The 26,065-nt window shown below is 34.1% G+C and overlaps 1 protein-coding gene across 1 annotated transcript; it reads left to right on the top strand.

The window, feature by feature from the left end:
* Positions 1 to 5,642: 5,642 nt before the first annotated feature.
* LOC136067728 (uncharacterized) lies at positions 5,643 to 6,755 on the top strand. Its single transcript, XM_065773955.1, has 2 exons — positions 5,643 to 6,175; positions 6,253 to 6,755. The coding sequence occupies exons 1-2, from the start codon at positions 6,047 to 6,049 to the stop codon at positions 6,562 to 6,564; spliced, it is 441 nt and encodes a 146-aa protein (XP_065630027.1). The 5' UTR covers positions 5,643 to 6,046; the 3' UTR covers positions 6,565 to 6,755.
* The last annotated feature ends 19,310 nt before the right edge of the window (positions 6,756 to 26,065 follow it).

The following is a 26,065-nucleotide window of genomic DNA, read 5'->3' as shown; positions in this document are numbered from 1 at the left end:
ATATATCTTATAGTGTTGGTGTTTGCTCTAGATTTCAGTCTGTTGGAAATTTAGACTCCTTAAACACACAGATTGCGTAGCCTAGATTAATTAGCCAAGTTGTTACTTAGTCAAATTATGCAATTCAAGGTTAAAGCAATCAAATAATCATATCAAGATATAAAGCAGCGAAATAATAAATAACACAAGATATGATCACCCAGGAAACCACTCGGTAAAAACCTGGGGAGGATTTGACCCACCGATCCTCAAGGCTAACCTGAATTCACTATGAAAGAATTGAAGTTCATACAAAAGGACTACAAGCTCCCCGCTCGACTTCCTAATGCTACCCACCAGTAGAACTTCCTGACACGACCACGCGCAGGCTCCGAATCCACGGACTACTTCTTTCTTGAATTCCTCAATCAGCTACAAGCTCCCCGCTTGCTTTTCTTTTTAAGTTCCAATGGTTGCAACTTAATGATCATCAAGATGTTGAAATAATCTCTACCTTAAAAACCCTAAGTTTATGTGAAGGAAAGCTCCTCAAGATCTCACAAGAGATTCACATAAACCGCAAATATGAGCAACAAAGACTTAGAGAGGTTTGGGTACAAACCTAAAAATAAAAGGAGGCACAAGAGGCACTCTAATCTCTCTCTCAGAAGTCCCAAAAACGTTCTAGGGTTTTCCTTATATATAGAAGTGTTTTACTTGAACCCCAAGACGTTTAAATAGAGTTTGGGCTGAACTGGAACTCTGCAGAAAAATAAATCTGTACGTGGTTCGATCGATCGAGTCTAATTTTCGATCGATCGAGCCTTACAGATTTAGTCCAATAAATCTGCACTCACTCGATTCCAGTTTTACAAATAAACATACTTTGAGCAAGCCTAAACAAGACTAAACAACCTGTTTTGATCATGGTTTGCCAACAATACAAATTAGAGTTCTAAATACATAAATTCCTAAATCTTTAGAACCTAACAATCTCCCCCTTTGGCAATCCGTGACAAAACACAAACTAAAAGCTCAAAGTTTACAAAGTAAAAGCCCATTACAAAAATAATGCTCATAACAACAAATCCAATCTTAACTACTATCCATCAGTTGCAAGTGTAGACAGCAGCTCAATTGAATCAACCTGTATATTTCCTGAAACACTCAACAAACGCATAAACGCATGTGTGGAAAAAATACAAGTAAACCAAAATTAAATTCTTGACTTCACAAACACAAAACAAAGACATATATCATGAAGAACTCATAAATATAAATCAATGAGCAGTGAACAAGAAACAGAAATAAAAACATAAGTAAACTAACTCTCTCCCTAAGTTAGATACAACAAAAAGTTTTTATTTATTCTTCCTTTCAAAAATAGTTTCAACTCCCCCTAAACAAGACAAACATGATTCCCATAAATCAATAATTTCTCCCCCTTTTTGTCACGTATTGACAAAGACAACTCATACAAAGAGTAAACAGTCAACATACGCAATAAAGGATAAGAGAAATAGAGAATCAAGGAGGAACACAAAACAATCCAACTCTATAGAGAATAGAGATAGCTCCCCCTATGAACAACACAGGTAAAAAAACTTTTCTCCCTATAAAAATAGGAAAAACAAAACAAGTTGTGGGAAAACAGTTTTGGGGAAAAATAAAGGAGGGGGGGGGGAAATCAGCAGCAGCAGCAGCATCACCAACAGGATCAGGAACATCCTCACCAGCAGGACCAAAGTGAAAAACTCACAAACCAATAGTTAAAACTAAGGTGAGGATACACATGAAGAAAAATATTCTCTCTTTCAATAGAATGCAAACATGGCACTATGTGACCCATAAATAGTTGCATGAGTAGAGAAAATATTTGCACATTGATTATCTATCATATCTCTTAAGAAAAATATTTTCTACAATTCATACATAAAAATAGCATATACTAGAAAGTACGTAAGTCAAAAATTAATCAATCAATTTTTAGATCAAGTTGAGTACCCAATTTAGCAAAGTGTATGCATGCTATGTATGAAAACAATGAGAGATATGACTGCAAAACTGCAAAATGGATACAGAAATCAATGCAATGCATGTGAATCCTAAACACAAACCAAAGGGAGACTGCAAGTTAGCACAAAAATCAATAGAATAAAATCTATATGATGCATGAAACAATTACAATGCATGATGCATGTACTATGCAGTGAGCGATTAAGTTCAATTGAGATTAATTGACAAAATTGGTTTGAGCATAGAGTTTTCTAAACAAAAACCCAAAAATTTGAAATCACTTGTTGAATTTTTAAACAAATTGATGAATTGAGCTCACATAACACAACTCACAGAGTATATGCTTAATTTCATCAATAAACAAGCCAATTTCATCAAATTCAACTCAATTTCACAAAAGCCCCAATTCGGATCAAGAACAAACCCTTTTTTAAAAAACTGATTCGCGACTTTCGATTGATTGAAAAATACATTCGATCGATCGAATGAAACAATCATTTTTAAACAAATTAAAGCACTTTTCGATTGATCGAAAAACACACTGGATCGATCGAATTGGGCAGAGACTCACTAAATTTTGAGAAAAAATCACAGTTTTGAAAGACACAAACCTAATTTTGAAAAACAACTCCTCAAAGCATTAACCAAAGAAAGCAAAATGCATGAGTATGAGATGGAATGCTTTTTCAAAAACCCAAAATTTTGAACCCAATTTTCTCAAAACAAATTTCAATCATTCTCCCATTGAAATTTTATTAAGCAACCAATATGTTCTGCACAAATCTTAAGATATTTTTTCAAAATTTTCAAACTTGAAAACATTTTGCATTAAGATCAAGGAACTTTTAATCTTTGATGGCCACAACAAATCACACCACAATATAATGTACCAAGTTTAACAAGAGTAACTTGTGTAGTGTGTGCGAACTAGCAAAAGCTTGAGATACATGTAAGGTGATATGTGAATNTATACATGTTATTGTGTGTGTTTTTGGTCTAACCAACCGAGTTTGAAAATATCTTGAGAATTATGCAAAACATTGATTTTTGCCTGGGAAATTAAAGGAAGAACTGGCTGAAACTTTCTTTAGAGAAATTGGGATTACAAATTTGGGTTTTTTGAAAAAGCATTCCATTTCATCTCATACTCATGCATTGTGTTTCATTGATTTTAATGCTTTGAGGAGCTATTTTTTTCAAAAATTGGTTTGTTTTTTTTAAAACTGGAATTTTTCTCAAATACTGTGATCCGCTGCCTGTTTCTATCGATCCATTCTGTTTTTCGATCGATCGAAAATTTTAAAATTCCTTTTAAAAATTTCGGAGTGATTCGATCGATCGAAAGTAATTTTCGATCAATCGAAAGTCGTGAATTAGCTTTTTAACACAGTGTTCTTTGACTGATTCACTTACCTTTTCAAAAGTTTTTTTAAAACTTTCTTTTCTCTCTCCGACTTGGCAAGGATCTACAGCGAATTTTTGTCGTTTTCCTCCAAAATTTTTGCAAGATTTCTCTTTCCTCAAGCCGGTAAGTCTCTTTTGCCCCTCATTTTTGAGTTTATTTGCATATTTCATGCATTTTTCATGCATTCTCTCTCTAATTTTGGGATTTTTGATGTTTCAAGCCCAATTTTGTGTAATTGATCACTGGGTTTTTATGGGGACATGTTATAAACATGATTTTGATAGTTTAATTTGATCAATTTTGGGTTTTGTGAGAAATTGAAAATTCTAGGGTTTATGTTAGTTCCGAATTGGGGATTTTGTTCAATTAGGTTGAAATTGATGAAATTGGCTTGTTGATTGGATGTAATTAGGCATTATAATCTCTGTGTTGTGTTTTGTAATGCTTAATTCATCAATGTGCTTCAAAATTTTTCAAGTGGTTTTCAAATTTTTGGGGTTTTTGTTAGAAACTCTATGCTCAAGCCAATTTTGTGCAATTGAACTTAAAATTGAACTTTGTTTACTGCATTAGTACATGCATCATGACATTTTTAAATGTTCATGCATCATATAGTTTTTTTTTTGTGCTAACTTGCAGTCTGCCCTTGGTTTTTATTGTTTCTCTTTTTGGTTTTCTCTTGTGTCTCTGTCCTTTCCTTAGTATCATGCCTAGGAAAACTAGGGCTCGTAGGTCTGTCCCTGCACCTACTCCTTCCTTTCCATCTTTTGACCGAGAGAAATTTCCTAGTGAGAAAAACCAAGAAATATTTGAGAAGCTGAACCTTAGGCGTAAGATTTGGTCTGAGTGATCTATCATTCTAGATGAGTTAGATCCTACCATTAGGGCAAACATAGAGCGTAGGGGCTGGTTACCCTTGGTGGATATTTCTGATCCTCCTCCACCTGCTACCTTGATTCGAGAGTTCTACTCGAACATCTCGATCCGTGTCTATGATTCCAACACTTTGGTAAATAGTTGGATACGAGGCGTAGAGTATACCATTACTCCTAAAGTAGTGGCTGATGCTCTAGGGGTACCCTTGGTCCAGCACCCTGTCTACCCTTATGATGAGTCTCCAGTTTTAAGTGATGTCATGTCTTACATCACTGGGTCATCTATCCAGTAGGGTTCTGATCCTAGGATCACCACTGCTGAGCTTTCTGAGCTACACTATCTTTCATTTCTCATTTGCACACCATTCATCTCGAGAGGTGTGTATTTTTGTATGCTCTAGTTACTGATGCTCCTATCAGTTTTCCCCACTTGTTCCTTCGTTCTTTGAACAAAGTGTATAGGAGTTCATCTTCTACTCATGCCCTTGTTCATCCTATTTTTATTCATAGGATTCTTCTTTATCTTGATCTTAGTAATTTCCCTTCCTTGGAGCCTGTGCATGTCATTGGTCCTATATGTGCGTCTTTTCTTAGACAAAAGGCTGCTCACCTTCGAGCTGGCTCTAAACACCCTAAGTCTACACCTTCTGGGTCCACACCTCCTCCCTCTTCTTCTACAGGTCCTACTGGTGAGGATGTTCCTGATCCTGATGCTGCTGCTGTTCCTCCACCTCCATCGGATGACTTTGATATCCGTCATACGTTAGAGACTGTCATGACCGTTCAGGCGGCTCATGGTCAGCTTTTGGTGGACCTTTTTAACGAGATTCGTGCGTTGCGAGCTGATCTGGCGCATCTTTGTTCACCCTCACCACCTCCTTTTGATGATGGATTGTGATTGTCCTTTGGCATTCCGTCACAAAAAGGGGGAGTAGAGTTTGTAGAGGAGTTTTGTAGGTAAGGAGATTTTTTTTATTTTGTGGAGTTGTTAGATTGTATTTAGGCGTTTCACCTTGTATATCATTTTTTTGGGGATATTCATGTTAGGGGGAGTAACATTGATTAATATACATGATTTCTTACTGTTTATTAATTTATATTCTATGAGTTATTCATTTGATATATGTCTTTATTATGTGTTGTGTGAATCATACAAGAATGTTATACCTGTTTATATACTATTTTCTGTCACACATGCGTTTATGCGTTTGTTGAGTATTTCAGGAATATATAGGTTGATTCAATTGAGCTGCTGTCTACACTTGCAATTGATGGGTAGTAGTTAGGATTGAATTTTGGTTTTATGGGCATTATTTTTGTAAAGGGCTTTTTAATTGTAAAGGGATAATTACAGTAAACCCACCTGAGGTTTGGCCCGTTTTCACTTTGCCTACCCGTGGTTCAAAACTTATCACTTTGCTCACCTGAACTTCAATCCGTTACTCCCCTGTTGCCCACCTCACCCCCAGACGTTAGACAAACACGTTTTAATTCCAAATTAGAACATATCACAGATCAAACAACACAAACTCACTCTCTTCTCACTCTCTTTCCCTCGCGAGCCCTAGGAACGCGAAAATCCCTGTAACTGAGCTGGGGTTTTGATTTTCCTGATCGTGGTTTCGTGGGTGAGGTTCTGACTTTGGGTTGTCTTGAGGCATTGAATATTCGAAGATAGATCATCACCAGATATGACATTTCTGCTTTATGGTTCTGAGCTGGGGTTTCAAGTTGTTGATGGTAGCTTTGATTCATAGGAAGTTGGTAATAGATGTCTTCTTCGAGTGGAAATTACTCAGGTTCAAGTGGGCATATGTGTACATATGAGACTTGTGTGTTGAGAACAAGTCTGACAGTGGATAATTTTGGGAGAAGGTTTCTGGGTTGTAGCCGATATAAGGTAAGTATACTTTTTACTTAATCTAGTTTATTCACGTGAGATTAGAATGTCATGTGTTCAACTCAATTTATGAACAGGTTGGTCCCAAGTGCCCTTTCTTTAGATGGATTGATAATCCCACTTGTATGCGTGGAAATGAAGCTGCCCATTTGGTGCAACAAAAGCTGCAACTTGCACATGAAAGGGAAAGAAAAGCTACCCAGGCTGCAGCAGAAGCTATCCAGGCAGCAGCAGAAGCTACCCAAATGGCAGAAATTGCTCAAGACAGGGCAGCAAAAGCCACTGAGAGGGAGAGAAAGTTTCGAGCTTCCTCTGTTCAAGCCAAGGAGATAGCAGTGAGAGCTTTAGAGCAAGAGAGAAAGTGCAGAATTGCACTAATTCTGTCATGATGTTTTTTTATTTTGGTTATGTTGTTTTCATGTTTTGGCTCAAGTGAGAATGTTGGAATGATGAGATTGAGTCTGCCTGATGGTTTGTAATATAAGCTAGTCCTCAATGGCTTTTGTAATAGAACTATGAAAGAATTTTTTGAGAATGAGAACTATGTAAGGTGGTAGATGCTGTTGGCTTGAAGCCACTTAATAATATACGCCTTTTTAAGAGAAAGTGTTATTTCTGTTAGATGTTGTTGGTATTTTTGTTTAAAGTGAATTGGCTACTTGTGAGCTGTGAGCTGTGAGCTGTTGGTGTTGGTGTTTTGTTGTATGTTGTGAGCTGTGTTGGTTTGTGCAGAAAGTGCATTGTGTGAAGACAATTGTGTTGAAAGTGAATTTAAAGTGCATGACAACTTGTCAACTTGCAAGAAAAGACAACAAATGCACACATACACCTGCTATTCAACAAACTGCAATAATCAGAATAATAATTCAGATGACCTGTCATTAAGTTGGAAGATGATGATGATGGGGATGCTAGCTCTGCCGATGAGATGTCTACATGACACTCTACCCTTTGTCACTCGTGACAAAAAGGAGGAGTAGTTTTGGGATATGAGAGTAGTCATCTTAGGGGGAGAGTTAGTATAGGACATTTTTGATAGGAGGAATATTGACTTTTCTGAGGGATGTAGTGAGGCTTTATATGTATCTTTTCTTTTCTTACATTTTAGATACATTGATCTTGTATATGAGGTCCTTTGACCATTTTACATACATTGTACTTGTTTTCTATATATGTAGATGTATGTTTCTTTCACCTCTCTCTTCATGTGTTGTTTCTTTTCTATCTTTATACACATGTTCTTTATACTTGTATGCAATCTATTTATTTCTATTTCACACAAGATGCCTTGATGAGCTTTGTTTAAAGTGTTTCAGAAATACAGGTTGTCAAAGTCTACTTGCCATAAACTCTCTTTTTGCAAAGTTTTTCAAGAGTTTGTATTAGGATAGATTTTATTGTATTCAAACAAGTGAATATGAGTTGAGTGATTTATGACTTCTCTCATATGCTCATTTGTTTGTTGTAGTTTTGTCATGGATTGCCAAAGGGGGAGATTGTTAGGATATATATGTTTTCACTTGTTAAGAACATATGTCACTTATTCATGTAAATTGGCTAATCCTTTGACAAAACGCACTCTACTTGTAATTGGGTAGTTCTAGATGTTTTTAATACTTCAAGAAACAAGGTTTCAAGGTCAAGTGTTGAAGTCATCAAGTCTGTCCAAGAAAAAGCAAGCTGAAGTGCAATTTCATTAAAGCTCGACACCTTCTCAACAGCTACCTCGACACCAGCTATCTGTCGAGATTTAAAAACTCAGATTTCCAATATGATTTTCTTGGGATCTGTGAATATGTTTTTGGGCCTTCTTTTCTTCTAACCCTAAACATATAAAAGGATTATTTTAAGAGTCATCAAGTGTGACACAAGTTGCAAAATCATTGAGCAATCTCTGTTCAAGCAAATTGTGATCAAAAGACGAAATTCTTGACCTAGTTCATCTTCCTTCAAGAAGGTGCTGTGTATTTACACCGTAGGGTTTTGTAACCAAGCATCTTCTTGCTATTCATCATAAAGGATGAACTGAAGAACTTTGCAGCCAATCTTTCTTCTTAAGTTGGTGTTCTGAAGTCGTGTACTGAGATCCGCGCATTGGTTAGTCACGTACTTGGGAGCCGTGCATCAAAGGTGAGAACTGTTGTTACAGATCAAGTCCAATTGGGTATTGGGGTAAGGGTTAAACTGTAGATTGGTAAGGTACTTAGGATTCCTTTACTTGTAACCGCTTGATTTGATAATAGTGGAGTTTCGGGAGTGGTGACCTGAAAATCACCCGGTGGGGTTTTTGCCGCGAGGTTTTTCCCCATTCGTAAACAAATCACCGTGTCATTTAATTTCCGCTACATTTTTAGTTTTTGGTGATTTGTTTGTGCTTCCACGCAATTGCATGATAAATTGATTAATTAAAAACTTGGCTAATTAATTAATTGGTTTTATCACAAGGGGTCATTCAGTTTGTGGCCTATCACATGACAATCTGTTAACTTGCAAGAAAAGACAACAAATGTACACATACGCTTGCTATTCAACACATACACCCTGCACACATAAACAAACTCATATAATAATAACTCGTATAATAAAGTGCAATAATCAGAATAATAATTTTGAACACCTGTCATTAAGTTGGAAATTGTATACATATTTTAAGGTGGTATTGACTTAGTCTTTCATCAACTACCAGTAATATAAGGCATTTGGTACAACAACCAAAACAGTTGCAGCTGCCCAATGTTTACAAAACTTACAAAAAGTGTTTGAACAGCTATATAAAAAAGTGTCTTGCCATTGTCTGCCCTGCTGTTGACTACAAACTACATAAAACCCTAACACTACATAACCCTAATACATTATACATAACAAAAAAAAAGTGGCTTGACTTAGTCTTCATTTACTGCCCCTGCCTCTCCCACCATAGCTGGCCTTTCCACCTCTTGTTCTACATTTTTGAGCCCTAGCTGCATCACCCCTTCCTCTCAAAGCAGCTCCTCCTCTGGTAGCAGGTGATCTTGTAAGCTACAAAGTACAAGAATTCACATATTAGCTACCAGTATCACAGTTTCATGAATAAAACATCAAACCTAACAGTATAGTACCTGTGATGATGGTGCTCTACTGTCCCATGTTTCTGCAGGGGTGTGTGGTGTTGGCTGACTTGAAGAGAACCAAGGAGCTCCTCTAATTGTGTACCTGAAGTCTGAAGAGTACCACTGACCTGGGTTTTGTAACCATGGAGCTTGTGGCTGTAGAGCTGGAGCAGGAGCTTGTGGCTGTGACCCTGCTACCTGGTTGGATGAGGATGAGGCCATAGTGTAAGGCTGATGTGTTGGTGGGGGCTGAGCTGAGGATTGGGTTTGTGATGAAGATGGGGCCTGGGATCCTTGTTTGTGTGTAGAAGGCCTTCCACTTCCCTGCAACCAAATATGAGCATGTTTTTACACTATCAGTTATTGGCATTTTGCATTTGAATAAAAAAAATTTGTAAAAACTCACAGATTTCCCTTTCTGCAATCTCTGCCTCCTTTCCCATGGTGTCTCACCAGTGACATTGGCCTTGCATCCCTTTGCATTGTGCCCTTCCTGATGACACCTTCTACACCTCAGTGGCCTGTTTGCTCTAGACACCTTATAAGGGTTCAGCTCATCAGCATCTCTCTTCCTCTTCATGGGTGGCCTTCCTTGTGGCTTATAGACAATAGGTGCAACAGGCTTGGGTTGGCCATTTGACATCCACTCAGACTGGCCAGGCATGGGAGGTATAGGTGTCTTGTTTGTCTCCATATAAGCATTCTTGTAGTAGCATGGATGGGTGTAGTTTTCTAGTTTCTCACGATTCACAAAAATGGTTGCAACTCCATGCTTGCAGGAGATTCCTATCAAGTCCCATACTCTACAACTGCATGTCCTATTTACCAAGTCCACCATATGTCTTTCCATCTCATTGCCAACCTCATACACAAACCTCCCAGAAGGCATTGCATAGAAACCCTTAGACTCTAATTTTAACTGCTCAAACTTTTTTTGTATGCTTAGACACAACTTGCCACCGTACTTTTCTATGTCAGTCTTCTTTATATACAGCCTGCTCATAAGCCTAACTCTGATTCACTCTATTATTGATGAGATGGGCTTGTCTCTAGCCTTCACAATCATAGAGTTAAAACTCTCACTCAGATTGTTTACCATACAATCTATCAAAGCTCTTAAAAAAAAGTGGGATTTGGTCCACTGTGCAGGCTCTATATCAGCTAGGTACTTTCAAGTTTCTTTATCCAAACTCTGATGTTGTGCCAGCACACCTCCACAGTACACTTTTCAACTCCATGCCCTTGTGGTTAACCTTGAAGTTGTTGTATATGTACTTCACACAATACCTGTGCTCCACAGTTGGGAATAGAGTCTCCATTACAGGTAAAATGCCCTGCAATCAAGTAAGCAAGTAAGCATGTAAAAAGCTAAGCATGTAATGAAGTCATGAACATGAGCTAGATGATAATACATTCTGCCTGTCACTGATGAATACCAGATTGAGCTCCTCTGGCCTGCCAATGTCATCTGCAAACTGCTCCAAAAACCAGATCCAACTATCCTTTGTCTCTTGCTCAACCACAGCCATTGCCATTGGGAATATATTGTCATTTGCATCCTTGGCAGTGGCAGACAATAATTGCCCACCAAACCTACCCTTCAAGTGGCATCCATCTAGCCCAACAAAGGGTCTACAACCACTTAGAAAGCCAACCTCCTGAGCATTGTACCTAATGTACATCCTTTTAAAATTGGGCTCTGCATTCTCATTTTGCATCTCTGTTTGCAGAATCACCCTACTTCCTACATCTGTCCTTAGTATCATTTCTGCATAATCTCTAAGTAGGCCATATTGAGCCTCTTCATTCCCAGTAATCAGCCCCCTAGCTGCCGTCCTTACTCTATACACCTGACTAAGACTTGAATCAACTAAAATCTTCTGCATCACATGGTGCTTAACACCTGAGACCTCCCAATTAGGATTCTTACCAAAATCCGCCAAATACCTTTTTGCCACATAGGTCGATGTAACTTGCCTATTTTTAAATGTTAGGGGGCAGGTACACTCAGGATAAAATGTCTTGATCTCAAATGTGCATTCTCCAGTCACCATTGAGGTATAACACCTCCATCCACAACTGTTCTTACAATGTACAAAAATCTTCTTCTTCTCATTCAACTTCCATTTGACATCAATGTGATGCTGAATCACATACTCCCTCAAAGCCTTCCTAAACACCTAGGAGTTTGGGAACCTTATCCCTTTTGCCAACATAACATTTCCTATATTAGTCCTCTTATTGAACTCCAAATTGCCACCCTGCTCATCATCAGAACTATCCACACTTGCAATATCATCCTCTAAAGCTAGTTCAGCCCACTCTTCATCTAAATCTATGTTTAGAGGAGGAATATTGCTTGGGCTAGGTGCATCTGTGTTTGGCTGAGGTGTATCAATATTTGGATGATAAGGTGTATCAGTGTTTGGATGAGGTGGAGAAGACTCACCAAAAATATCATTAGCAAAGTCTTCTCCTTCCAGACCTTCATTCAACCAATCAAACTCCTCCTCCAGACCATCACTCCCTGTAGCAGCCCCTGCACCCCCTACACCAACCCCTGCACCAGCTCCTACACTAACCCCTGCACTATCAGGAACTTCAACTGCAAGTGGAGCATTACCACTCTTCACATACAGTATGATAGTGTCTCTTGGCCCTCTCTCATTAGGCTTACGCAGGGGTACCGCATCTTGATCATCTTGTATGAGCCTCAAGTCTTGCTCCAAGTTGCCCCCAAGACCTAAATAATGAACCTTACATGGTTTATCAATCCCCAATTCCTCACATATACCTTTTAGTTCAAAATAACTAAGCAAATCAGGATCCCTATACACTATTTCAACTTTCCCACCAAAGTATTCTAAACTAGGGTTCCACAGAAAAGCACCCCTATAATGTACCTCCAACTTCACTTTCTCATCCATCTGCAATAACAAATTACCATTTGACAGGCATATAATTAACAATTAAAGAATTGTAAACAATAAAAGAGTAAAATGCTTAGAGGGACCACATTTAACAATTAACAAGCATGTTTCTGTTTTGCTTTTGGGATGCAACATACACAAAAGGACCACATTTTCTGCTTTGTTTTTGATTTTGTTCTACTTTATATACATGCAAACACTAAAATTTAAAGCTAATAGAAACTTGGGTCCACTGTGAGACACAATGACCACGACAGACAAAATGCTCACAAACAAACACAAATCCAAAGAACAGGTGGTCACATTTTTCATAAGCATTAACAAACACAACCAATATTCTCATTCCATTACATGTAACATTGACCATTGATTGATTACTAAAAACACAATAAACAACGACGAGCCCAAAGTAAAAACCCAAACAGTGACTGATTTCTTACCAAGATTTTAGTCCCTCAAACAACCCGTTGCTCATCTGGGCTTACACTTGCAACACAATGTCAATATCAGATGCAGAAATGAATTTTCGCATTCCTAGGGCTTGCAAGGGAAAGAGAGTGAGTTCGTGCTGTTTGATCCGTGTTATGTTCTAATTTGGAATAAAAACGTGTTTGTCTAACGTCTGAGGGTGAGGTGGGCAACAGGGGAGTAACGAATTGAAGTTCAGGTGGGCAAAGTGATAAGTTTTGAACCACGTGTAGGCAAAGTGAAAACAGGCCAAATCTCAGATGGATTTACTGTAATTATCCCTTATATATTATATTAATTATTTAATGAAGCTCTCAGGTTTTTTTCTTCCCAACAAATCACGCTAAGAATTTGTGCTCATCTTATTTTTAGGGTTTTATATATGATGATATTGGACCAACATGGCGTTGTATAGCATTTTCCATATACTATTTCTATATATATGTGATAAAATAGAATAGAAGAGTGGGTGTTTGTAGTGTAGGTGATGATTTAATTTCAAATCTCCTCCGTATAGAATATACGTCTCTATTATATGCGTAATACCTTCCGTCATGGCTCATGGGGAGAAAAATTGTGGTTATAGCAATTGTATCGAGCATCAGATTCAGATCTCACTAGTGAGTAGTGAGTGCAGCGAGTAGTGACTGATTATAAAGCTCATCACTAGTCACTAGTGACGTTTTAGTTCAACAATATATTTAATTTTTTCTATATTATTTTTTCTTCGGCTTGATGTATAGGTGTTGCTTTGCAATTTATTTTAAGACTAACTAACTAACATAGAGTAGTAGGTGTCGATATTCCACAGCAATTTAAGACTAGCTTCGTGAAGCTCATGCCACCCTTTTGGCTCTCAAGATCATTGTTATTGATACTGTTTCGGAGTCCGTTTCGATTTGTCCAATGGAATAGAATATTTCGATACCGGCTGATTTTGGCGTACCGTTTCAGGGTGTTTCAGATAGATATATATATATATATATATATATCTTTCAATAAATTTTTCAAAAGATAATAATAAGTTAAACACTTGCAACAGAATGTCAATATCAGATGCAGAAATGGATTTTCGCGTTCCTAGGGCTCGCGAGGGAAAGAGAGTGAGAAGAGAGTGAGTTTGTGTTGTTTGATCCGTGATATGTTCTAATTTGGAATTAAAACGTGTTTGTCTAACGTCTGGGGGTGAGGTGGGCAACGGGGGAGTAACGGATTGAAGTTCAGGTGAGCAAAGTGATAAGTTTTGAACCACGGGTAGGCAAAGTGAAAACGGGCCAAACCTCAGGTGGGTTTACTGTAATTATCCCATGAATGAAATATATATATAGATTCAAACTTGACTTCTTTGGTAAGATATGTCAACCACTAGGCTGCAAGCCCGCAAGCCTTGTGTTTGTAAGAAATGAAAAATTATTATATATAAACACAATTTATGAATTATATTTAACAAAAATTAAATGACACATCATGATTTGATTTTAGTTGAACTTCGGTCTGACATCAAAAATTTTGAATCTCTTTTTTTTTTTCAATTCTTTGATCTGTATTTCAAAACTATGAGTCTAACCTTTGCCACCATCCACAAACCCAACACCCTCCATATCCAATGACACACAACAAACCACACAAGGCTAAATTGAAGGCCACTATAATCACCCATGACTAGATTGGTAGTCACTGTTGCGACCCAACTCGACGATCCACAAACACAATCTGATGAGAGTGCAAGAGAAGGGGAGCAAATTTTGATTTTATGTATAGAAGATAGAGAAAGAGTGAATAGAAATGGAGGAAATGTTTTACATAAACTACTATGCTTGTGTGTGTGTGCGCGCGTGCGCGTGCTGTTATATGGTATAGGAATGCAAAAATTATTTATTTGTAATTTTTTAATTCGTGTAAATATGATATTATAAGTAAGATATTTCAAAAAAAAAAAAAAACATATGTATGATTGTATTCCAATTTTACAACCAAACATATAAATAAGAATAGTTATTACATTACAACATCTTATATTCCCAATAATATGTCATTCCTATTGTAATTACCATTCATTATATCAAGCAAGCCTTAAAATAAAAATCTCACTCCAATATACATGTGGTACACACACACACAAATCACAATACTTTTAACAATTTTTGAAATGACATATTGTGATTAGTTTAAAATAAAAGTGTTACTTTTAGTAGTAGTTCACATGAAAGTAATGTTATACTAATTACAACTTACCACTTTAGCCAAATAAATAAACATATATATATATATATATATAACTAGAAAATCCTCAAACTTATATTATTGCAACAATTTAAACTCTCCAACTATCTCCTTTTTATTTAACAATAAGAGTAGAATATTCTAGCATCTTTGCTCACCCCGGTCTAAAACATCTCTTTATCATTTAATTACCTCCATAGGAGGTAAGGACATAATCGGGAAGGTAACTCAAGAAACTTTAGAGAAAGTCTACTGGCCAAATAGATGGTAACGTGTTCCACACTCTATCTATTTTAGACACTTTTTTTTTTTTACCAGAATATTGTAACTTTATTAAAAGGAAGATAAAACCAACCCATCATGAGCTAAATCAGACACTTTTTATTATAATTATCCTTGCACATCACTCATTTCATATTTTAAATATAAACATCAATAATATAAAAAAAAAAAAAAAAAAAAGTGAACATCACATGTAGAATTATAATCAAAGTTAAAATTATCCTTGCACATCACTCATTTCATATTTTAAATATAAACATCAATAATATAAAAAAAAAAAAAAAAAAAAGTGAACATCACATGTAGAATTATAATCAAAGTTAAAATAATTCGTTTTTATTATGTAAAAATTAATTTTGCTGCATTTTTTTATAGGATTTAGATGGTCACATAATAAACGTTTAGAATTTAAATGGACACATTTCAAAATATAATTATTGGTTTTTTTTTTTTAAATGTAGCCTTACTCATAGAGTAAGTCTAGTGTTACAAAATTTTCAGCAACTTTATTATGTGTCGACTCGTGAATGATGAAATTATAGACCTATTATTTTATTTTCATTACTCACGAATCGTTATGTAGTAAAGTTATAGTGAAGTTGTAGAAAATTTGGTTTTACTGGACTTACTCTTAAGATCCGTTTGAAATCAACTTATTTTGTTGAAATTAAAATTTTATTTTTAAAAGTACTATTAATAAAAGTAAAAATTAATTGAAATAGTACAATAAAAACCTATAAATAATATAAAAAAATATAGTAAAACACATAAATAATAGTAATAATAAACACAATAGTAAAATAAATTAAGAAAAATATTCTTAGTCAAGAAACCGACGTTTACTGATATATCATTGATTCAATGCTTTGTCCTTTTTTATAATTTTTAATGAGAGAGGTTGTGTCCTAATTGAGAGTGCAGGGATGAGAGCTAAAAGCTGAGGCAGTACGTTCGCCCCACATAACAGAACAGAGAGATTTTCCTTTTAGTGTCGGCGGCAAAGGCAGCGGCAGCGGCAGAGTGGGCACAGAGAGAGAGAGAGAGAGAGAGGCAGCGGCTTTAAATCAAATCCAAGCTAAGCAATATAATAAGCTATTAATAGCTGCGAGCCTACCTATGAAACAAGACAACCGAACACGTGGCAAAAAGAATCGAGACAATGAGAATGTCCCCACGAGAAATCAGCCCATTAGATAGCGAAACGTGTCGTAACCTCACACATCCCATCCCATCAATCATATCCCCCGCGTGTGTGTGCCTTGTGCAGTGTCCCTCAGAGACCACCGAATCATCATCATCATCATCTTTCTTTCATCCACCGCCGATCATTTCTGTTTTACTCCTGCACGTCACGCTATCTTCGTCTCCGACACATCGAATGCCTCTTCGAATTGAGTTGTTGGGTTTTTTCAATTCAACTCAACGTTGTTGCTATATAAGCTGATCGTTTGTAAAAATGAAGGGTAGTTGTACTTTACCATCTTAGACTGTACTCTATATTGCCTATTGTTACACTTTGTAATCCGATGTTAATCTTGTTGTTAACTTGAATAGAAAATTATGACATTATATAAAAAGACCCAATTGTCACTCTTCTTAATTCCTTTAAAATAAAACGAAAATTACACTTTGCATTCTAAATTTTATATTTTCATCTAAGTTAATGATAAACTTAACGTCAGAATGCAAAGTGTAGTAAGGATCATAGTTTAAAGTACAAAATAGGTATTTGAAAAGGTTATGGTGTAATTTAAGGTATAGTTTAGGGTGATAAATTGTAATTTCTCTATAAATTAATCAAACTCAATCTATATAGGTTGGATTGGGTGGAGTATGTCAATTGTGTATATATGAATATATTTTATGCTTTGTAAAAACTAAAAAAATGTGTTTTCATTAATTATTTAAACTTTTTTAATAAATTATTACAATTTATATAACATGTTTAAATTATATTTTAAATTTTCAAATTCATTAAAATATCAAAATTAATCAAACTAAAATATGAAAATAAGGACAATAAAATACATTTATATACATAACTGGTCAAGTTAGATCTGATGGGTTAAACAAATTATCAACCAACACCCAACCCAACCCATATCCCTAACCGCAGTGATATTAATAGTGAGTCTCTTGATTTTGATTCATAATGAGATTTGCATATTTATAAATAAGAGAGAATTTTATAGTCTTTAACATTTGGTTTCAAACTTTTAATAATTCCATATCCACAATTAACTCAAAGACATGATATATATAAAATTCAAATGATTATAACAATAAGAGGGGAATTTAGATTATAAACATTTTTATTGAAAACATTAAAAAATATGTCAGTTGAATTATTAATAATGAAATGATGAAATTGAAGTTTATGAGAAAAAACATTGCTACATCCTATGTGCAACTCCATAACTTAAATTCTCTTCTCAAAACTTGTCAATAAATTAAATATAAAATTATAAATCTTAAATAAAATTTTACCATATTTTAGCTATAAAAAAAAATAGTAAGAATTGGGTTTAAAAAAAAGGATGAGACAGTTTTTGTAAATAATTGAATGTAACATCAATAACTTAAGACAAAAGTTTATAGTTTTCGTGCAATAACATTGTCCATAACAGGAACTGTGAGTTCCGGCAACGGTTGAACTGTAGCTAGCATCATCTTTATAAACTTTTACTTTGGCATCAATCAGAGATGTGATTTCATGGCGAATAGTGCAGCTTAAATACCATATGGCCCTATCAAAAGAAAATTACCATATGACTAAGGTGATTTGATGGGGGGTAGAGTAGTGGGTTCACATCATAGGACCCACATGTCTGTCTGTGGACTTATAGTTTACTATCATACTTTGAAAAAGAAAGAGGAAAATATATATAAAAAAATCTACTAACACAAAGATTCTATTTTTGCCACAATTTTCAGCATGGTTGATTGTGAATAAGGAGAAAATAGGTGAGTTTATTTGTGGTACTAATAGAACTCGGGAAATATTTCTCTTATTTTCTCATACCCTTGCACAAAGCAAAATTTATATGTGCCTTATGTGAAATTGACATGTATAGTATATGTCTTGTGATAGTGGCACGCTAAAGACTAGCACAAAAAAAAAAAAGTTTATGGACGGACTCATGAACATTAGAGGTTGATATAAAACAAATTGAGCCTAGACTCATTTATAAGCATGGTAATAAGCCTTATATGAGTTCAACAAATAAACCCATATTTTGTTAAGACTATATGCATATGGAAGTTGAGATGACTCCTCTAAACCAAATAGGCTTGATAATAAGTTTAATATGAGTTTGATAATGTACTTGTATTAGATCTCAAGTTTAAAAACTTGATATTGAGCTCATGCTCAGCTTGACTAATTAATCAAGCTGAGCCAAGCCGAGCTCAAGTGTTTAAACTTTTTGACAAGTTCAAGTTCAAGCCAAACTTGAAAAGTTTACTTTAATTGTTGAGCCAAATTGGAACACTCACTTCTTTACAAAATATGGCTAGTTAACAACTCTTGACTTTCTATATAGAATGGGCAATGTTAAAGTAATAAAAGAGGATCTTAGGTAGCATGAGATAAAATCTTTTTACTTTATACTCACTACTTTACAAATCACGGCTCGTTTACCACCCTTGGGCCTTGACTGTCTATATAGAAGGTGCAATGTTCAAATAAAGAAGGATCTTAAAGTAGCATGAGATAAAATCTTTTTGCTTTAATCTCACTACTTTACAAAACACGGCTCGTTTACAACCCTTGACTTTCTACCTAGAATGGCAATATTCAAGTAAAGGAGGACATTAGGTAGCATGAGATGTAAAATATTTTTGCTTTAAAAAAGGTGACTTGGGGTTGAAAAATTGCACTGACTAGGGCTGCTGTGTTAAAACATGTATAGAATCTCTTCAGTAAATTAAAGGCTTTGGACTGCTTGGGTGCATGCATGAGTGCCTTCTAAAAGGCAAATGTCTCTGGAATGTTCTCAAGATAATGCATGGAGTAGAGTGAGCTATTCTGAAACTAAGGTATGGTTCTAGGAAATTTATGAAGTTAATTTGATGTGGGAGATGGTAGCAGGATCTTTCTTTGGTGTAATAATTGGCACCCAGTTGGTGTTATTTTCCAAAAGTATGGCTATAGAGTCAATTAATTTATGATGTAACAAGCAATTCTAAGGCTAGAGTAAATACTGTGTTTATGGATAAACCTTGGGCTTGGAAACTTTCAAGGTCTGGAGAGTTGGTGGCTATCCAAAGTCAGTTGTAACAAGCAATTTTTCATGTGCAGTTAGGGGAATTTGGACATGTTAGGAGGATCCACTCGTTCATTGAGATCAAAAAAATCACTTCAATCATTTTTCTTTTCTCTTTTATGGAGATTTATCACAAGTTTACTAAATGTTGGAAATACATCTAAAGTCGTAATTTTTTATTTTTTTTACAAAAATTTTCAGAAATGATAGATTATAATGTAATGTTCATAATAGATTCAGATAAGAATCAATAACTTGACAACTCAACACTTATAATAGCATTCGAGAAAGTAGTCAAACTCCGTGACTAGTGCTCTTTAATAGCACACTTAACACTTATCTTTATAATTTTTTTGGATGTTTATTCCATAAACCTTTTCATTTTTATTAGTTTGCTCTAATGTGCTTCTGTTTTTGGTGGTATAGTGTGTTGTTTTTATTTGAAGAATTATGAATATCTCATTGGTATTGATAGTTGTTCCTACCACGTTCTCACTTACAACCACTGTTTCTTCTATTACTATTAAAATGAGGTTCCATTTACTTCATGGAATAAAGTAGAACTTGACAAAAAATGGTTGAGATTGTGTCTAGTGCGTCAGTTGCATTGAACACGTTAGAGTGCGGACATATGTTCGTGTCTAATATGTCCAGTGTACTAATGCACTGAACACAAGCTATGTCAGACAAAAAAAATCTAATGGTTTTTCATTAAAAGCTCAATATTGATTCTGCCACTAGAAGGTAAAATATTAGTTTAGAATGTTTTGTGAACTTACGCTCTCATATTGCTGCTGCAGGAGCAGCTCGAAGCATAAATTGTGATATATATCATAAATGTTTTTTCTAACATGTCTAATATCTTCTTCACTATCTTTTTCATCCCACAATTTTTATTGTGAGTTTATTTTAAAGAGTGCATAGTTGTAGTTAATGGATTTATATAAGATTATAAATGACTTTCTATGATAAAACAAAGTTGTTGTTAATGGTTTCACAGAAGATTCTAAATGACTTTCTATAAATAAATAATAAAAAATGATGTTCCTATGAACATAAATTAATAAATAAAATGAATTTTATAATTTTAAAAATAATGATATTTTACTACCCAAAAAAAAAAATGTGAGATGTATAGCCATCAGGATGCAATGGCTCGTGAAGTGCCCCTTTCTACCTCCCCCAAATAAAGCATCATTTCTTATATGGTAATTAGTATTATGTTTGTGATGTATAAATTAATTTAAAAAAAATCATATATAAATTTAAGAAATTAATTCAATGTTTTAAATTAAATTGAACATTAAAATATAAAGTAAAGATAAACGAAATTTTTTTACTTCAAGGTTACATGGTGAAACTACATAGGCATAATACCAAGTTTTTATCAAAACCATATATATTTCAAGAGAATACAATTTAAAGTAAAGAATGAAAAATAATTTAAAATTGAAAAATATACCTCTTATAAATTTCAAGAGACTAAAATTTTAAGCTTTGATAAAATGAGTCTCATTTTAAAAAAAAAAATTATAATAATAATTTTGATATATTTATTGTGCATCACATGATGAAAGCACATCATAAAACTAGTAATGTTTGCATTATCTCACTTGATACAAACTACAACATATTATACGACTTTTATTATATAGATATGACATGATATGATTCTATCACTTCTAGAAGAAGAAGAAGAAAAAGTATCAAAGCTTCAAAAGGTTAGGTATAGTTCAAGCCAACAAATGTTCAATGATTGTATCGTATCATATTTCAAACATTAGTCACAGTTTTAGTTTTAGGGGTTTACAAGAAAAATCGACCATATGTATTTAAACTTGAGAGTTGAGACCCATAAAGGAATTCCTTTGTCAAAAAGAGACTTTTTTTTCCCCTTTATATTTGAAAATTGAAGGATTTGTTTTTATTGCACTATGTCACATTCAGTAAAAATTTATGATACATGTATTAGATATAGTCAATGTGACAGAGCTTGTCTTGTAGATGTATCAGAAATGATACCTTGGGATGGATGGAAAGCTAAAGGAAGAAATAAGTGGATATTCTTATGGTCTAGAAGGGTAAGCTCTTATAGAATTGATGAAAAATGGAATATTGATTAATAATTAATTAATTTCTTTTGACAATAATTTTAAAATTTCAACTAATCTATAGTTGACAATCAAGGTTATGTAATTAATATTTGGGTTAACCTTGGTATGTTATATAACCCAAAATTGGTTCATAGTCAATGTCACCGCCCCTAAAATTTCTCTAAAAAAAAGTGAAAATTTCATATAAAGTTTTGTAAAATGACAGTAAGGAAGACTTTTTTGCAAACTTTTCAAATAGGTCTTCTTTTAGCAAAAAAAGAACGAACGTTAATTTTATCTTCTCGCTATTGGTGTTTTTTCCGATCTTTACGCATTTCACCGCCCCAACAAAAATTCCCATCACCCCTCCAATACATTCCTCAAGCTCAAACAAGAGGGCAACCCTCTTTAGGGTCTTATTACAATCTTTACAAGAAAGAGACTTAGTGAGTTGGTCCAACTTAGGTGGACCCACCACTAAGCAAAAATTAAGTGTGGGACCCAAAGGACATTCAAAATCAATAAAGGCCTATCCATCAAGCAAGCATGTGTGTGGACTGTGAAGGCACCTATCAGCCAAAGTAAACAAGTATCATGCTTGTAAGGTTTTCATATCTTCCTCTGTATCCTGCTTGCCTAACAACTAATATTTGATTCATTAATTTATAATATAATTTTGGACCAATCACATCAAAGCTTAGTGCATTGATGACCCAACTCAAAAAGTAACGGTGTTTAATTTTGTAAAGAACACATTAATCAAATCAACAGAGCAAACCAAACAGGTCAGTATAATTCCAAAAACTTGTAAATTTTGCATGTTTTAGTAACCCATCGTTTTGGGGTCAAATTAAATGTCCTTTTGGATTGGTTTTTTGCTGGAGAAGTCATTTGTTTAATTGTCAAAAGTTTACAAAAATACAATTATAGGCTTTAAAAAAAAGTGAAACTTAAAAAAAAAATTATAAAAACAAAAAAAAAAAATTAGAAAAAACACAGCTAATCTGTATTAGTTATTATCATGGAACATTCCCTTTATAAAATGCGAAAGGAATTTCCAGCGAAGCGGTGAAATAGTTATTATTATGGAATCAATAATGACTTTTGTCGTCGAACATTAACTATGCTACTTTGCGCCAAAGTGAGAGGCTTAGTTGTATTAGTTTGTCATGTCACACAAGTAGGATTGCGTGTTGATAAAATGCCTTTTCTATCAATAAAAGTTTTGTAGTTCATGCATAACAAGTATGAGTTGGCGTAGTGACTTTTAAGATCTCATGAGATCCTTGAGGTTTTGAATTCAAAACCTAATTCAAAACCTCGAGCTAGCATTTTAGGGCCATTTCCTAGGATTCCTCCTTATAATTACTTGGTGTGTGTGAAATGGAACTACACACACTCACGGGAATAGTCAGATGCTCGAAAAGTTCTTAACACCATTTTTAGCCCCCCAAAAAAGAAGGTATGATTCATTGGAAGAACATCGAGTTGGTGACAATAAAAATAACCAGGAATCAAAAATGAATTGGAACAATATTATAGATAAAAAGGCATGCCCATGCTACAACACCTTTAAGTTTATTCAATTTGGCCGACAGCTTTTCCCCCAAAGAATTAAGGTTCCAGCCAGTTCTATACACAACAACACTGAAACAAAGTAGAGGGGGGGGGGGGGGGGGGGGGGGGAGCCTCTCTCTCTCTCTCTCTCTCTCTCTCTCTCTATATATATATATATATATTTTTTTTTTCCTTCAATATTTGGTATTTTTTTTAAAAAAATTTTAGTATAACAGGTTGACCATCAAAATATACTGATGTAGTATTGAAAGCACCACCAAATTCATTGCAGAAATCAATTTTAGACTACTAGAAGTCAGTTAGTTTGCTAAAATTGGAATTGACAGGTAATCCAGCTTGATATGATTTAGTTTTATATTTTATGTTGTTATCTTTTTTATTCTCCTTGGTTGTTAAATGTTATATTATTGCATTATAAATATAGTATATAAAAATATAATATTATTTTATTACATAGCATAACTAGAATAATATGGTGTTTATTGCTATACATTTCATTTTTATTATTTTATTCTCATCTTATCTTATTCAACATTTAAATTTAGCAACATCCTCCATATCATAATTATTTATATTTTGTCTCATTTTAAAAAAAATTAAATGTATAATATTTTATTCAATAAATAAAAATTGTTCTTATAAAGTCTTCCCATGAAATGTTACAATGCATCAATGGAAAAATGAAATACAAAATGATGATGTATGGAATCAGTTAGTTGAACACTTCGGCTTCGGTGGACTACAGCGTTAGCGGAGGCCTACAAAAAGAGAAAGCAGTCAAAGGGTGACCGGGGCGAGCCGGTCAAACACCCTCCGATGATGAAATTAGTTTTCTCTTCTAATGGAGTTCCAACTTTATTCAATGTAAAATCTCAGGAAGTTCATACCTTTGCATGGTGAAGACCGGGCCTTATATAGGGTATTTTAGGGCGGTTACTAGTTCAATAACTTCCCCCAGAATCTTGGAATTCGGACATAACCTCCTCAACGGCTACAAAAAATCATAACCGCCGTTGGAAGTTACATACATTGGAGGGATTGGCGGCGATGAACACGGGTTGATGAACCGCTACGAAGTTCGCTAAGTGTTTGCGTAGTCGTCCATGTGCTCTGCGCATGGACGACTCTTTGTTGTGCTGTTGTGTGGTCGGTGCATGGACGATTCTCTCGACTTGATTTCCTGGAGTGATCAATTGCCCAACATCCCAAGGACGAGATATCTGGACGAATCGGAGATGGCCTGATGTTTGGCTAACCGCAACTCTCTGGACAACCCTTCTGGATGAACCATTGATGTGATTTTTTTTATACATCACAAAACAAATATCAATTTAGAAACACTCAATTTAAAAAAGAAATAAAAAAATAAACAATTTTCTTATAAAGTATTCCCATAAAATGTTACAATGCATTAATAGAAAAAGAGAATACAAAACACATGCTATTTTAGAAACACTAAATTTATAATAGTAATAATAATATCAAACCAAACATATCATAAAATAATAAACTAATAGTTATGGATGTACTAACTTCATGGTAGCAAAATAGAATAAAATAAAAATAAAAATAAACGTTACAATATGCATATTTAGTATATTAGAATTATCATCAAATTTGGGAAAACAATAGGATGTTAACAAAGAGGGAGAGAAAGAGATTAGTAAAAGAAATCAAACGTCAATTAAACAAATTAATTAGTAACCATTAATTGGAAAACAAAGAGACCAACGGCTAAAGGAGTAAAAAATTAATTAGAGATGACCTTACGAATGTTATTATAAACTTTACAATGCAAATAAATAAATCGTTAAATTCACTTAATTAAATCATATAATCAACAATTAAATAAAATCATACAAAATTTAAACTTGAAACTAATCAAGCTCTAATCTAGAAAATCATATTTATTATCAAAACTAAAAGGAAAACGTTCTTCAGTAATAATAGAAATATATAAGAAATAAAGATGAAAATTTTTCAAAATCTTTTTTTTTTTTTTTTTGACATTTCATTTAACATTATTTATAAATAATAAAATATAATAAAAAAAAAGTCTTTAAATGCTTATATTCTTCCCACACCATGACTTTTAAAATCTAATGAAAGGTTCTAAGAATTTAACTCTCATTTAATGCCTCTATTATGAAAATCAATAGCCAATAAAATATGATAATAGTAAGAAACGTTATAAATGAGAACATGAAAAAACTAATTAGCCATTATTATTATGGAATAGATGTCTTTTTTTATATATCTAAGAAAATGAAATGTATAGAGTTTACTTATTAAGGTATATGTAAAGATTCACGTTAAAAAAATATGTAAACATTTTTTGAAAAAAAAAAAAAAAGTATATGTAAGGTTTTTATTAACTTAAAAGACAATGAAAAACCAATTTTTAATTACTACAACCGTCGCTACTCTATAAATCACACACAACACTATATTCAATATCCTAAACAACATATTTAGGCCATTTTAGATATACACCACCATATTCAACTTATAAATTACAACCCAAATCAATCATACAATTACACAATTAAAGCATGAACATGTAACATGTATTACCTTTTGAATTATTGCTTGTAATTTTTACAATTATTGAAAGAGAATCTGCAAATTTAATTTTTAGAAAACATCAAGACAAAGTGAATTTTATTCTTTTTAACTTCCATAGAAAAAAAGTATTACGCACATAATTTCAACCCTTATGGAAAAGAAGGTTTACATGTAGCATGCAAAACGTGTTTAATTGACTTAGAGATGTAAAAATTAGTCAACCAACTATGGTAGAATTAAGGTTTCAAATTTTAAATAAAACAATTCTACAATAATAAAAAAATATTTTGTGATAAATATGATTATGAAATGCATTACTTTTCATTAAATTAGTTCAAATTACAAAATAATAATAATAATAATAATAATAATGAGATCACCATAAAAAATAATCAGG

Source organism: Quercus suber, unplaced genomic scaffold (assembly GCF_002906115.3).
Source record: "Quercus suber isolate HL8 unplaced genomic scaffold, Cork oak 2.0 scaffold_6, whole genome shotgun sequence".
Classification (NCBI taxonomy): domain Eukaryota; kingdom Viridiplantae; phylum Streptophyta; class Magnoliopsida; order Fagales; family Fagaceae; genus Quercus; species Quercus suber.
This window is presented reverse-complemented; position numbering and strand designations above follow the sequence as displayed.